The sequence below is a fragment of the Natator depressus genome, chromosome 27 (assembly GCF_965152275.1).
Source record: "Natator depressus isolate rNatDep1 chromosome 27, rNatDep2.hap1, whole genome shotgun sequence".
NCBI classification, from domain to species: Eukaryota; Metazoa; Chordata; order Testudines; family Cheloniidae; genus Natator; species Natator depressus.
The window spans coordinates 3,041,953-3,056,569 of record NC_134260.1 but is presented as its reverse complement, the minus strand read 5'-3'; the positions used below and the strand labels follow the sequence as shown (position 1 = coordinate 3,056,569).

At 50.8% G+C, this 14,617-nt stretch overlaps 1 protein-coding gene across 4 annotated transcripts in view; it reads right to left on the bottom strand.

Moving 5' to 3' along the window:
• Positions 1-14,617, bottom strand: part of NSF (N-ethylmaleimide sensitive factor, vesicle fusing ATPase) — a 181,488-nt gene that overhangs the window by 151,484 nt on the left and 15,387 nt on the right. For all 4 annotated transcript variants that reach the window (XM_074940980.1, XM_074940979.1, XM_074940983.1 and 1 more), the window contains exon 2: positions 11,746-11,831. In XM_074940980.1, coding sequence (XP_074797081.1) covers positions 11,746-11,831 — 86 coding nt within the window. The remainder of the gene's footprint in view (positions 1-11,745; positions 11,832-14,617) is intronic.

Here is a 14,617-nt window from a genome sequence, read left to right as displayed (position 1 = left end):
TTGAGGCCGAAAGGCAGGGTCAGAAACTCATAGAGCCCCAGAGGGGTGATAAAGGCCGATTTCAGCCGGGCATCTGCATCCAGCGGCACCTGCCAGTAGCCCTTTGTAAGGTCCATGGTGGTAAGGTACCGAGCTCCTCCCAGCTTGTCTAGGAGCTCGTCCGGCCTGGGCATGGGGTAGGCATCCGATACAGTGATGGCATTGAGCTTCCGATAGTCCACACAGAACCGGACTGACCCATCCTTTTTGGGGACCAGCACCACCGGCGAGGCCCAAGGGCTGGCCGATGGCTGGATCACCCCCAAAGCCAGCATGTCCCGGACCTCTCTTTCCAGGTCCTGAGCAGTTTTCCCTGTGACTCGGAAGGGGGAGCATCTTATCGGCGGGTGCGACCCTGTCTGCACCCGGTGGACAGTCAGATTAGTGCGTCCAGGCTGGTTGGAAAACAGCTGTCGGTACGGATGCAGCACCCCCCTGACCTCAGCTTGCTGGGCAGGGGTGAGCTGATCCGAGAGGGGGATTGTTTCCAGGGGGGAACCAGCTCTGGTCCCAGGGAATAGATCTACTAAAGGGTCATCTCCCTGCTCCTCCCACTGACCACACACAGCTAACACCACATTCCCCCTGGCATAATATGGCTTCATCATATTCACATGGTACACCCGGCGGTGGTGGGCCCGGTTCGACAGCTCCACCACATAGTTTACCTCATTGAGCTGCTTGACGACCTTGAACGGGCCCTCCCAGGCGGCCTGTAGTTTGTTCTTTCTCACGGGGATGAGAACCATCACCTGATCCCCGGTGGCGTAGGCACGGGCCCGCGCCGTGCGGTCATACCAGACCTTCTGCTTCCTCTGGGCTCTGGCCAGATTCTCCCTGGCCAGGCCCAGGAGTTCAGCCAGTCTCTCTCGGAAGGTCAGGACATATTCCACCACTGACTCTCCATCGGGAGTGGCCTTCCCCTCCCACTCGTCTCTCATCAGGTCCAGGGGGCCCCTCACCCTCCTTCCATATAACAGTTCGAAAGGCGAAAATCCGGTAGACTCCTGGGGCACCTCCCTGTACGCGAACAGCAGGTGAGGTAAGTACTTGTCCCAATCCCGCGGGTGCTGGTTCATAAAGGTTTTCAGCATCATCTTTAGCGTCCCGTTAAACCTCTCCACCAGCCCATTGGACTGGGGGTGATACGCTGAGGCCCAGTCATGCCGGACCCCACATTTCTCCCACAAGCACCGGAGCAGGGCCGACATGAAGTTGGAGCCTTGGTCTGTCAAGACTTCCCTGGGGAACCCCACTCGGCTGAAAATGGTCAGGAGCGCATCTGCCACGGTGTCTGCTTCAATGGAAGCTAAGGGCACTGCCTCGGGGTAGCGGGTGGCGAAATCTACCACCACCAGAATGTATTTCTTCCCCGACCAGGTCGTCTTGCTGAGAGGCCCCACGATGTCCATGGCCACCTTCTGGAAAGGCTCCTCTATGATGGGCAAAGGTCTCAACGCCGCTTTCCCCTTGTCCCGGGCCTTCCCCACCCTCTGACAGGGGTCACAGGATCGGCAATACTGCCGGACCGTGGTAAAGACCCCGGGCCAGTAAAAGTTCTGTAGCAACCTCTGCCGGGTGCGCCGGATTCCCTGGTGCCCTGCGAGGGGGATGTCATGGGCCAGGGACAGGAGCTTGCGGCGGTACTTCTGGGGGACCACCAGCTGCCTCCTGATCCCACAGGACTCCCCTTCCCCTGGGGGAGCCCATTCTCGGTACAGGAACCCCTTCTCCCACAGGAACCTCTCCTGGCAGCCTCTCCTCATGGTCCGTCCCTCACTGAGGTCGGCCAGGTCCCTGAGCTTCTGCAAGGAGGGATCTTTCCTCAAATCGGCCTGGAACTCAGCGGCTGGGGAAGGGATGGGGCCCGGTTCCCCCTCCGTGGCCAGGTCTGAGGCCGCAGCCTCTCTGAGCCGTGCCCCTCGGCGCTCCCTCCCCACCCGAGTAGGGTCTCGCGCCTCCAGTGTGGTACCCTCCCCAGGGTCAGGTCGCAGTACCCCTCGCCGGCTCTGGCTACGGGTCACAACCAGGGCGGTCTGGGGGTCGCTTGGCCAGTCCTCTAGGTCCCCCCCCATCAAAACTTCAGTGGGCAAATGGTGGTGTACCCCCACATCCTTGGGGCCCTCCTTGGTCCCCCATTTCAGGTGTACCCTTGCCACGGGCACCTTAAATGGGGTCCCGCCCACCCCCGTCAGGGTCAGGTAGGTGTTGGGCACCACCCGATCTGGGGCCACCACCTCGGGCCGGGCCAGCGTCACCTCCGCGCCCGTATCCCAGTATCCATTGACCTTCCTCCCATCCACCTCCAGGGGAACAAGGCACTCTCTCCGGAGGGACAGCCCCGCACCCACCCTGTAAACCGAGCACCCTGAGTCCAGAGCCTCCAGCCCTCTGGCGGGGCTGGCTGGGGGTACTCTTCCCTCCTGAGCAGGTGGCAAACTGGTAGCCCCCCTTTCCTGGGTCGCCTGCCCCTCGTCCAGCTGAGTCCCTACCCAGTTAACCCTGGGTAGGTTGGGTCTGCTCAGTTTGTCCCGGAGCCCGGGGCACTGGGCCCGTACGTGGCCTCTCTGGCCACAGTGATAGCAGCTCAGGTCACGTTGGTCCCCTCGAACGGGTCGGAGGGGCCCGACACCAGGCGTTCCCCTTTGGAGGGGGTTCTCCCTATTTCCCCGCTGAGAGGCCCCATGGTGACTCTCTCTCTGCATCGGGGGGGGCCTGTTCTTTTGGGACTCCTCCCGGCTACCCCCTGACCGACTGTTCACAAACTCGTCGGCCAGCTGCCCTGCATGCTGGGGGTTCGCGAGCTTTTTGTCCACCAGCCACAGCCTCAGGTCGGAAGGGCACTGTTCATACAGGTGCTCCAGTACAAACAGGTCAAGCAGGTCCTCTTTAGTTTGGGCCCCCGCTGTCCACTTGCGGGCATATCCCTGCATCCTGTTGACCAGTTGTAGGTAGGTGACCTCAGGCGTTTTACGCTGACTCCGGAACCTTCTCCGGTACATCTCGGGGGTCAGCCCAAACTCACGGAGCAGGGCCTGTTTGAACAGTTCATAGTCCCCTGCCTCTGCCCCTGTCATCCGGCTGTAGACCTCCACGGCTTTGGGGTCCAGTAAGGGGGTGAGGAACTGGAGCCTGTCTGCAGGGTCAACCCTGTGCAGCTCGCAGGCATTCTCAAAGGCCGTCAGGAAGCTATCCATGTCCTCCCCCTCCTTCCGCTGGGCCAGGAAGCACTTATCAAAGCTCCTTGCAGTCTTGGGTCCCCCCTCACTCACCGCAGCCGGGGCCCCACTGCTCCTCAGCCTGGCCAGCTCCAGTTCACGCTGTCTTTGTTTCTCCTTCTCCTGCTGCTCATGTTGACGCTCCCTCTCCTTCTCCTGACGCTCCCTCTCCTTCTCCTGACGCTCATGTTGACGTTGTTTCTCCTTCTCCTCCTGCTCATGTTGACGTTGTTTCTCCTTCTCCTCCTGCTCATGTTGACGTTGTTTCTCCTTCTCCGCCTGCTCATGTTGACGTTGTTTCTCCTCATGTTGACGTTGTTTTTCATGATCCTCCAGCTCCCTCATTTTCCTCTCCCTCTCCCATTCCAGCCGCATCCGCTCCAGGGATGGGGAGCTCCGCTGGGAGGATCCCCTGCTGGCTGCTGGGGTCAGGGGGCCCTCGGTATTCGCTGGGCTTCCCACAACCCCTCCCCCAGGCATAGGTAGGAAGGGTCTCGGGGTGTCCTGGGCAGCAGTCTGACCCCTCCCAGCCTGGTCAGGCCCCAGGGCCCACGCTGCGTCCGCCGGGCGGCTTCCCTCAGGGACAGGGATCGGGTCATCCAAGCGATCCCTCTCCTCCAGCTGGGCAATCAGCTGTTCCTTGGTGGACCTCCCGACGCGCAGCCCCCTCTGCCTGCACAGCTCCACCAGGTTTCTCTTAAGGCGTTTAGCGTACATCTCCCGGCTGGCCACTCGCAGGCCGGGCAGCTGTCCACGGTTTCCAGGAAAAGCCCCTAGTGTGCCAGTCCTTCTTGAGGTCACCACCTCTTTGCCAGGGTCGAGCTGCAGACTCCTCCGCCCCTGGGACCGCTCGCTGCAATCCCCCGGGGGACCCTGTTACTGCAAAAGTCCTTCTCTCTGGTCACACACTCCCAGGGGTTAACCGCCCCCTGAAACCGTCTCTCTCTGAATCTTCAGCACGCCTGGTCCCCGTCAATCCCCCTTCGTTTTACTGTTCCCCAGTCACTTACTGCAGGAAGCGCCGTTCACGGGGTGCAGTAGATCCCACCGCTGCCACCAGTTGTCACGGAGTGTGGGGGAGTCCAGGCCCTGCACCCCTCTTCCTGGGATTCACTGAGACTCTCAGCCAGCCAGTAAAACAGAAGGTTTATTGGACAACAGGAACACAGTCCAAAACAGAGCTTGTGGGTACACCCAGGACCCCTCAGTGAAGTCCTTCTGGGGGAGCAGGGAGCTTAGACCCCAGCCCTGGGGTTCCCTGTGTTCCTCCACCCAGCCCCAAACTGAAACTAAACCCACCGAGCAGGTTCCCTGCTGCAGCCTCCGTCCACATTCCTGGGCAGAGGTGTTACCTCCCCCTCCCCCTCCTGGCTCAGGTGACAGGCTCTCAGGTCTCCCGTCCCCAGGGCACATTCCCAGGTCAACACTCCCCCCTCCCTGCTGCGTCACATCGTCACACACTTTTTGTAACATCAGTCACTTTATTAATAGCATCTGCTTGAAAAAGCTGGACGTGCACAAGTCCATAGGGCCGGATGCAAATGTGATTGCAGAGCTATTGGCCATTATCTCTGAAAACTCGTGGTGATCGGGGAAGGACCCAGACGATTGGAAAAAGGCAAATATAGTGCCCATCTTTAAAAAAGGAAAGGTGGAGAATCTGGGGAACTACAGACCTCTGCCCCTGGAAAAATCATGGCGCATGTCCTCAAGGAATCCATTTTGAAACACTTGGAGGAGAGGAAGGTGATCAGGAACAGTCAACATGGATTCATAAAGGGCAAGTCATGCCTGACCAACCTGATTGCGTTCTATGATGAGATAACTGGCTCTGTGGATATGGGGAAAGTGGTGGACGTGACTTAGCTTGACTTTAGCAAAACTTTTGATACGGTCTCCCACAGTATTCTTGCCAGCAAGTTAAAAATGCATGGATTGGATGAATGGACTATAAGCTAGATTGTCAGGCTCAACAGGTAATGATCAATGGCTCGATGTCTAGCTGGCAGCCGGTATCAAGCGGAGTGCCCCAGGGGTCTGTCCTGGGGCCAGTTTTGTTCAACATCTTCATCAATGATCTGGATGACGGGATGGATTGCACCCTCAGCAAGTTCGCGGGTGACACTAAGCTGGGGGGAGAGGTAGATATGCTGGAAAGTAGGGATAGGGTCCAGCATGACCTAGACAAATTGGAGGATTGGTCCAAAAGAAATCTGATGAGGTTCAACAAGGACAAGTGCAGAGTCCTGCACTTAGGAAGAAAGAATCCCATGCACTGCCACAGGCTGGGGACCGACTGGCTATTCGGCAGTTCTGCAGAAAACGACCAGTGGACGCGAAGCTGGGTATGAGTCAAGACTGTGCCCTTGTTGCCAAGAATGCTAACAGCATATTGGGCTGCATTAGTAGGAGCATTGCCAGCAGATCAAGGGAAGTGATTATTCCCCTCTATTCAGCACTGGTGAGGCCACATCTGGAGTATTGTGTCCAGTTTTGGTTCCCCCACTACAGAAGGGATGTGGATAAATTGGAGAGAGTCCAGCGGAGGGCAACAAAAATGATTAGGGGGCTGGGGCACATGATTTACGAGGAGAGGCTGAGGGAACTGGGGTTATTTAGGGCTTGGCTACACTTGCGAGTTACAGCGCAATAAAGGAGGCGCAGGCGCACTAGCTCACTACCCATCCACACTAGCAAGGCATGCAGAGCGCTCTGACTCTGCGGCTACAGTGCTGCTGGTACTCCACCTCAGCGAGTGGAATAACGTTTGCTGTGCCCCCGCTGGAGTGCCGCGGCGCCAGTGAGAACGAGGTGTTGCTTTACTGCGTTCTGATCAGCCTCCGGAAACGTCCCATAATCCCCTTAAGTCAAGTGGCCACTCTTGTCATTGTTTGGAATCGGCTGTAGGCATGCGGAAATGCCCGTTGAAAGCTCCGTTTCTGACAGCCGGCTGCTTATCTCCTCTGAGACAAAGCAACCATTACTGTGGAATGCTGTGAGAGAGAGAGAGAGAGAGAGAGAGGCGGGGGGAAAGGGAGGTCTGCTGCTGTCTGAACTTACAAGACAGCATGATGACATGCTCTCAGTCCCCCAAAAACCCACTCTTCCCCCCCCCCCACATACACACAACACACTCCCTGTCACACTCCACAAAGCCACTTGCCTGCTGGGATAGCTGCCCATACTGCGCCACTCCCAATGCCACTGCAAGTGCCGCAAATGTGGCCACACCAGTGCACTTGAAGCTGTCAGTGTGGACAGACTACAGCGCTTTCCCTACTGCGCTCTACGAAGACTGGTTTAACTCAAAGTGCTCTACATCTGCAAGTGTAGCAATGCCTTTAGTCTGCCGGAGAGAAGAGTGAGGGAGGATTTGATAGCAGCCTTCAACTACCTGAAGGGGGGTTCCAAAGAAGATGGAGCTCAGCTGTTCTCAGTGGTGACCAATGACAGAACAAGGAGCAATGGTCTCAAGTTGCCGTGGGGGAGGTCTAGGTTGGATATTAGGAAACACTATTTCACTAGGAGGGTGGTGAAGCACTGGAATGGGTTACCTAGGGAGGTGGTGGAATCTCCCTCCTTAGAGGTTTTTAAGGCCTGGCTTGACAAAGCCCTGGCTGGGATGATTTAGTTGGGGTTGGTCCTGCTTTGAGCAGGGGGTTGAACTAGATGACCTCCTGAGGTCTCTTCTAACCCTAATCTTCTATGAGTCTATGACAACCTACCAGCAAATGTCTGTCTATTGTATAGTGCTCATTAGCATAATAGCTGAGTGCCTCAGTCTTTTTAAGGTATCAACACCCCTGTAAAGTACAGCAGCATTATCCCCATTTCACAGATTGGGAACTTAGGCACAAAGAAGCTCAGTGGTTTCACGAAGTTCCCACAGGAAATCTGTGACAGACAGAATCACTTGGATCTCCCAAGAGACCAGCTACCACCATAACAACTGGACTACGCTTCCTCTCTGCAACTCTCACACCGCATCAATACCTCAACAGATACAACTGTTGCCCTGGATTGTTACTCCAGAACATGATCAAGCCAATTGCAACCATATAATGTGCACTCAGTTACTATGAATTAATGAAATTGACCACCACAGAGTTAAGGGTTAATTTGCAGACAGGCTTTCAGAAGCAAGGTCAAATCTAGCTGGCAGTTTCTGCTAATCAGAATGTGAGGAAGGGACAGACAAGTCAACCACTGAGACCGAAAACCTTGGTGGAGGGAAGACCTTGAGTCTGGGCTCCTCTGATATTCGAAGTTTATTGAAAGTTAGGAAGAGTGATGCTCCAGTAGGGGTCATTATGACCTATGTGTTTTGTAGAAGTTAATTATAAAAGACTAGATAAAAGAGTGTATTTTGGAGTAGTTCTCTGAAGCCATCTGGAGAGACGTTTTTCCTGACACCCTTTCTCCCCAGCAGTTGAGCAACTGGCCACTGCAAACCTGCTGTTAATTACTTCTTAATACCATTCATGGGGTTTGCCACTTCACCCATGTCTCCACCACCTGCTCACTCTGAGAAGTGTAGAATTTTGCTTGTATTTGCACAACTGCAAAAGCCATTTTAAAAAAATCACAATCCAATTCAATCAGAGACAGTTGCTAGAGGGCTGGGACAGCTCCTTCTGTAACAGGAGCTCTCCATGGTAGAGAAGAACTAACCAAACCTGGAGAAGCTGACTAGCTCACAGCGCACAGACAGACAAGCCCTGAAATGTGTATTCACCCCTGGATACAGGAAGTCAGAAGCACCATCATAAGCATTTTCAGTGAGTGTCAGCCCCCTTTTAATGATGTAGGTATGAACCTACAACCCATTTTCTAATATTTAGTGGTGTAGGAGGAGCTTCCATCCCTGACCCATACTGCTGTAACAGTCTAGTTTTCAGGTGATCATGTCCCAGCACTAGTACATATCTGTTGGTGATAAATACATAAGCCAGTGAACAGAAACTACTCCCGAGGGAATTCTGTGCCAAAAAGTTAAATATTCTGCGCACAATATTTTAAAATTCTGCAAATTTTCTGTGTCAAAATAACACAACATAATCACACCATTTTCAATTATTTGCTGACAAGTATTTTGAAATAAATTACCAAAATAACTGAAAATGGTGTGATTATATTGTTATTGTGTTTCTGTGTTATTTTGACAATTAAAATATGCAGAACTTTGCAGAATTTTAAATTAATTTTTTGGTGCAGAATTCCCTCAAGAGTACCAGGGTTCTGGGAGGCGCAATCAGTGTGTGAGCAGCTCGGTGGGGGTCTAGGTGCAGGAGGGAATCTGGATGCCCAGGTGCTTGGTGCAGGGGGTATGGGACTCTGCAGGGGAGTCCAGGTGAAGGTGGTTATGGCTCAGTGGGGTGGGGCTCAGGGTGCTGAAGGGTGTGCAAAGTTGCTCCAGGGCAGCAGGAAAAGGCCAGGCTGGTAGAGGTAGATGGGCCATGGCAGGCGTGCCTGAGCAGCAGGAGGTGTTTAAGTGAGTGGACAGTTGGGGGCTCTAGAGCACCAGTAGTTACATAAATAGTGGTTAGAGGCACTCTTGCTCTCATGTAGCCACAGATAGAAAATGTAGTAGAGAGAGAGAGCCTGAGACAAGAGGCCTGAGATAAAGCAGTGGACAAGCTTTGCTGATATAAAGCAAACTTAGCGTAAGTCAGGCTGTAAGCAAAAGGCAGGCCCTGCTATAAAACATGCCTACCTGCAAGTTCACAGAATCTGGCAAGAACAGGGCTGGTATTGCAAAAACACAAACATTCCTAACAAGTACTAGGCACAGTAAACTCACGCAAACACATTCCAGAAGGGTGGTACCAGAACTCCCAATACCAAGTATGGTACACACAAACCAACATGTGCAAGGTAATGGGTGGTAACAAACCATGTCAGGGGGCTATACGTGTGTAGTTAGTTGTGTAACTAGCTACACAAGAGGGTCAATACATAAATTGTACGCATTGGTGTATGAAACGGAGTCTCAGAGTGTCTCTTTGGCCAGCCTAGGGGGCAGCGGAAAGTCCCGCCACTGACTGAGTCCATTGTCACGGGCATCCATGTCTTAGTATCCCCACAGAGTCTGTTGGGTGCTATTACTGTGCTTTGTCGACAATAAACCTGACTGAGTGCCTTTGCTACTGATGGGGCTGTAGTTATTGGACAGTTTGATGGGAGCCTGCTGTACAGGCTATACGGCCAGAGCCAGTGCAGCACGCAGAAAGAACACGCAGCCAACATCTGATGACAGCAAGCATGATCGGGAACTAGAGATCCATGAAGAATACAGCATGTTCCACTGAAAATACCAATTATTAACTATAGGAATCACTACAGATTTAAATCAGACTTTCAATAACAGATTCTCAAGATGAGCCCTGCCTGTCACAGGTTGGCTAGCCCTTTACAGTAGTTGTGCTCAGCCACACTTTTGACAGATTAGCTATACCCCCCGTCAGGACCATCTGGGTTATTTCCGCGTCGTTCTGAGCCCTTTTAAAGAGACTAGAACCACACAGAACCAGGAAGTTTCTGGGCAAGGCCTTGAGCGAAGGCCTGCAGGGGATTGTGAGGGGACTCTAGGGAAGAAGCTCTATCTCAGAGCCAAAGGAAATAAAATGTAGCCCAGAGGACTACAGAGGACTCCAGGGAAGTGGACTCCCTGTGCCAGAGGACTCCAGGGAAGTGGTCTGGGAGTCAGGACTCTCTGACAGAGCCACAGAGAGATTGAAAGGTAACCCAGAAGGGACTGGGAACTGAACCTGAAGAGCAGGCTGAAAAGGATCCTAAGTGGGGCAAAAGTACTTTTGGTTTGGTCTGGACTTCTGTTACCCTGAAAGACGACAGAAATGAGAACGACCCAGCCACGTGGTTGAGCCATGTGAACCCTGGAAGAGACCGAAAACCGTGAGGAGGAGGAGGAAATTGAGGCAGGCAGTGTCTGAAGTGCCACACTTGGCCACCAGCAAGCACTACAGAGCAGGCACACCCCGTGACACTGGCCACACAAAATGTACAATGGTTCACTGATTTCAGTGGGAGTTAGGCACCTAACATGCTTAGGCACTTTTGTAAACCACACTAGGTGCCTATCTGCATCTTCAGACACCTAAATATCTTTGAAGAGAAACAGTCAAGTCACTAAGTATAATTAATACTTCCTTAAACGCAAAATGTTTTAACACACATATTTCTTATGCAGCCAGCATATTTTTATTTGAACTTTTTACATTTTTAATTGAATTCCAATTTCCATCCAAATGCAGTTTGACAAAAATCCTGCATAAGAAATCATCATCCAGTAAACAAGAAATGCATCATTCACTGTTTTCTAACATAATAATGTAAAAATTAAGAATTTGACTAAATGTATGTTAATCTATATAATTGTTTCAATGAATGCATATAGATACAGTGTATCACTGTGACTAGCAAAAAAGTACCAAATCTAATAAAAAAGCTATATTCGGTTGCAAATCAATATGTTTTAATGGTTACCAATGAGAATTAACCTGTCTCTAGGAAACAATACAAAAATTAATTATTTAAATTGAGTTTTCCTGCTTAAAATCACCCAGATCCACTCCATTGCACGCACAAAACATTCTCCAGAGTAGCAGCCGTGTTAGTCTGTATTCGCAAAAAGAAAAGGAGTACTTGTGGCACCTTAGAGACTAACAAATATACTTGAGCATAAGCTTTCGTGAGCTACATGCATCCGATGAAGTGAGCTGTACCTCACGAAAGCTTATGCTCAAATAAATTTGTTAGTCTCCAAGGTGCCACAAGTACTCCTTTTCTTTTTACAAAACATCCTATATGTTAAAAGTAAATTAAGGTTGCAAAGGAAAGCAGTCACAAGTAGTAAGGAAATCCCACACTCAAGGTTGTCCTGAGCACTACACACACACACACACACACACACAAAGTGCTCAGGACAACCTTGAGTGTGGGATTTCCTTACTACTTGTGAGTAGTAAGTATAGTATATATGTATGCCTCATTATGTTCACATTTTTGAACTGCAGAATATTTTAATCTCAAATATTGAAATCATGTCTAGCAACTGTATAGGTGGGGCTAAGAGGACAAGGTGGCAAACTTTTCCATCTCCTCAAGTTGCATTTTATGGACTAGCCTAGTAATAGGAGGTTCCTGTGGATAAAATGACGTTTTCTGCTTCCATGCATTACACTTAAAAAAGACTTTTACTGAAATACCCTAAATATGCATCCACACGAAGAAGGCCTGCTCTTTGTCCAAGCATTGCCCCTACCTTATTCCCATCTTTTGGGATAAAGCCACACTCTCACTTTTAACCTCAAAGCCACATTCACATTCCCAAAGAAGAGATAAACAAGTGACTCAGGCGGAGTGAGTTCTGGGAACAAGTCAGTTTCAGAAATTTAGCTGACTGCTTCCAGGTCTAAAATGACACTGTCTCTAGTTCTCGTTGGACAAAACAGTAACGGTGGATACTTACAGGCCAGCCTGGAAGTCCTTCTCATTCACCACAGCACAATTGCTTAATGATAGTTCATCTGTAGGACATCTTGCCGCTTGCATAGACTATTTGAGGTGACACAAACAGGGCAGAAAAAAATCAGTAATGAGCCACAAGAAAATACAAGCATCTTTTTTTAATAAAATTATGCATTTCTTAAACTTTATTAATTAAATAAAATGCAAATTGGTTCCCTGAGATCTCACTGGAATTGATGCGCTGTTTGGATGCATAGTTTGCCATTAGTGGCAAAAAGCACCTTTCTACATTCACAGTTTCTAAGGCACTTACACAGCTTCTCTCTAAAGTATGCCTGCAGTTGACTGTAGCCTCAGTATATTAGAGACACAAGGCAAGTGAGCGAATATCTTTATTTGGAATAACTTCTGTTGGTGAAACAGACATGCTTTCGAATTTCACAGAGCTCTTCTTCAGAAATCTGAAGAAGGCACATCTCTTTCACCAACAGAAGTTGGTCCAATTAAAGATATTACCACACTAGCCTTGTTTCTTTCTTTGAAGCAGACATTGCCACATTCTATACCCTGAAACCTCTAGATCTGACAACTGCAGTACACTCTACAGAAGACCGCCCTAAGCTCATCTAGCAAAAACTGTATCTGCTTGGCACTATTAGCCACTATTAAACCATATTGCATCATATTTACTTCTGAGGGCAATTCAAGGTGTTGGCAGAAAAATGTAAAACTCTATACTGTTTGGGATTCTAGTACCTGAATGCCCACCCCTCTCCTACTGTGCCACCAAAGGTTTAAGATTGTGCAGTGGAAAAATATTATGGTTCAATGAATAGTTCTGATGTTTTCAACCAGGCCAGAGACCAAAATGGGTGATTTTTATTAACTGAAATTTATTGGGAAACTTCTCTTTATAATTTCATAGAGTTTAAGGCTAGACGGGACCACTTGATTATACAGTCTGACCTTCTCCATACCCAGGTCATTAAATTTCATCCAGATACCGTTATATTGACAACAAGGATTTTAGTCTCCTGAGGACTGAAATAAAAGAATCACAGAATATGAGGGATGGAAGAGACCAACATTGCAGTGGTACTGTTGGTGAGTACCACTGAGTGTCTGACGCAGTATCAAAAGGCACAACATGCATTGAGGATAGCCCGAAGTTATAACACGTAGATATGGATTGAGGCTCCCGGCTCTGCCCACAGGTCATGGACCTTCAGCAAGGCCAGATTCACCCCTCAACCCAGAATGGAAACATCAGTAACCAGTGTCTTGGTTGGAGAAGCCTGAGTGAAAGGTGCCCCTTGGCGTACATTGCGTGGGGACTCCTACCAGCATAGGGTATCTAGAACTGGTGGAGGGAGGTGAACCAACCTTTCCAGAGGATGCAGAGCAGGGCGGTAAACCATCCTGAGCTACATCCGAAGGGGGTCAAGGCGGAACCTGGCAAACTGGACCACCTGCATGCACACGGACACGCAGCCCAGCAGGCTCAGACACACACTGACTGTCGTGGATGGCTGGGATTGCAGACTGAAGCAGAGCTGCTGCATTGACTGGAAGCAGTTGGTTGGCAGGAACGCTCTTGACCTGTGGAGTCTAAAAAGGCTCCAACAAACTTGACTTTTTGAGTGGGAGCCAAGGCTGACTTTGAGGTGTTTAAAAGGAGTCCCAGACTGTCAAGCAAATGCAACGTAGTGTCAACGTGGGTGAAAACCCCCTCTCTGGATCTACCTTCAGCAACCAGTTGTCAAGATATGGGAAGATGCGGATATCCTTCCATGAGAGTACTTGCAGAGTCAACTGTGGTGGTGCTGAAGAGGGCCCAGTGCCAAGCTTCCCCGCACCAATTCTGGTACCAGCTATATCCCCACCAATGGAAGGGGAGCATTTGGGTGCGGTGCCAACAGACATGGAGGCGCAGTGGCTCGCTCCATCAGAGGGGCCACAGGTGGCGCAGCCCTGGGAAAGTGCTGGATGAATGGGGAGGTTAGGACCGAAAGGCAAAAGAGGTCTGAGGCTGCCTGGTACGCTTACAACATGAACTCAGTCAGTACCAGCATTTCCCTTGTCGGTACCAGGCTCAACAGACACCCGGAAGCCAGAACCAAGCCAATGGTATGGTGTTTCTGCCCTTCCCACCCAGTACAGGGCAGGGTCAGAGGCACCCACACCATACCACGTGCCCAAACCATGCCAGTCTGCGCTTTTCCTAGGGGAGGCAAAGGAGTTGCCCCGCAACCTGGAGCAATCCAAATTAGTCTTATGAGACCTCTTTCTCAACACTGATGACTGAGAATTGTTCCTCCTTCTCTTCGGCGAGGCGCCTGCCCTGGAACAAGAGGCGTCAGCACCCTCTGAGTTCAACAGCGATCTTCAACCCGAGGAGGCAGATGAGGTCACATGGCAGGTTTAAGCAGGTGCTTCTTGAGGCAAAGTTCCCGCACCACCTGAGACCACTTCTTAAACAATTTACAAGTCGAACAGCGAGCTTTAAGGTGGGCCTCGCCAAGACAAAGCAAGCACCATGTGTGGGGGTCACTGTTGGGGATTGCCTGTCCATACAAAGGACAGTGTTTGAACCCCAGTGAGGGCACCACTAACACACACTATCTAACTACTTACTAATATTAACTTTATACAATAAACTAGGCTAACACAGTCAGGATTTCCTCCCCACTCTGAACTCTAGGGTACAGATGTGGGGACCCACATGAAAGACCCCCTAAGCTTATTTCTACCAGCTTAGGTTAACACTTCCCCAAGGCACAAATTCTTTGCCCTTGGAGGGCACGCTGCCACCACCAAGTGATTTAACAAAGAATCAGGGAAAGGACCACCATGTTCCTATTCCCCCCAAAATA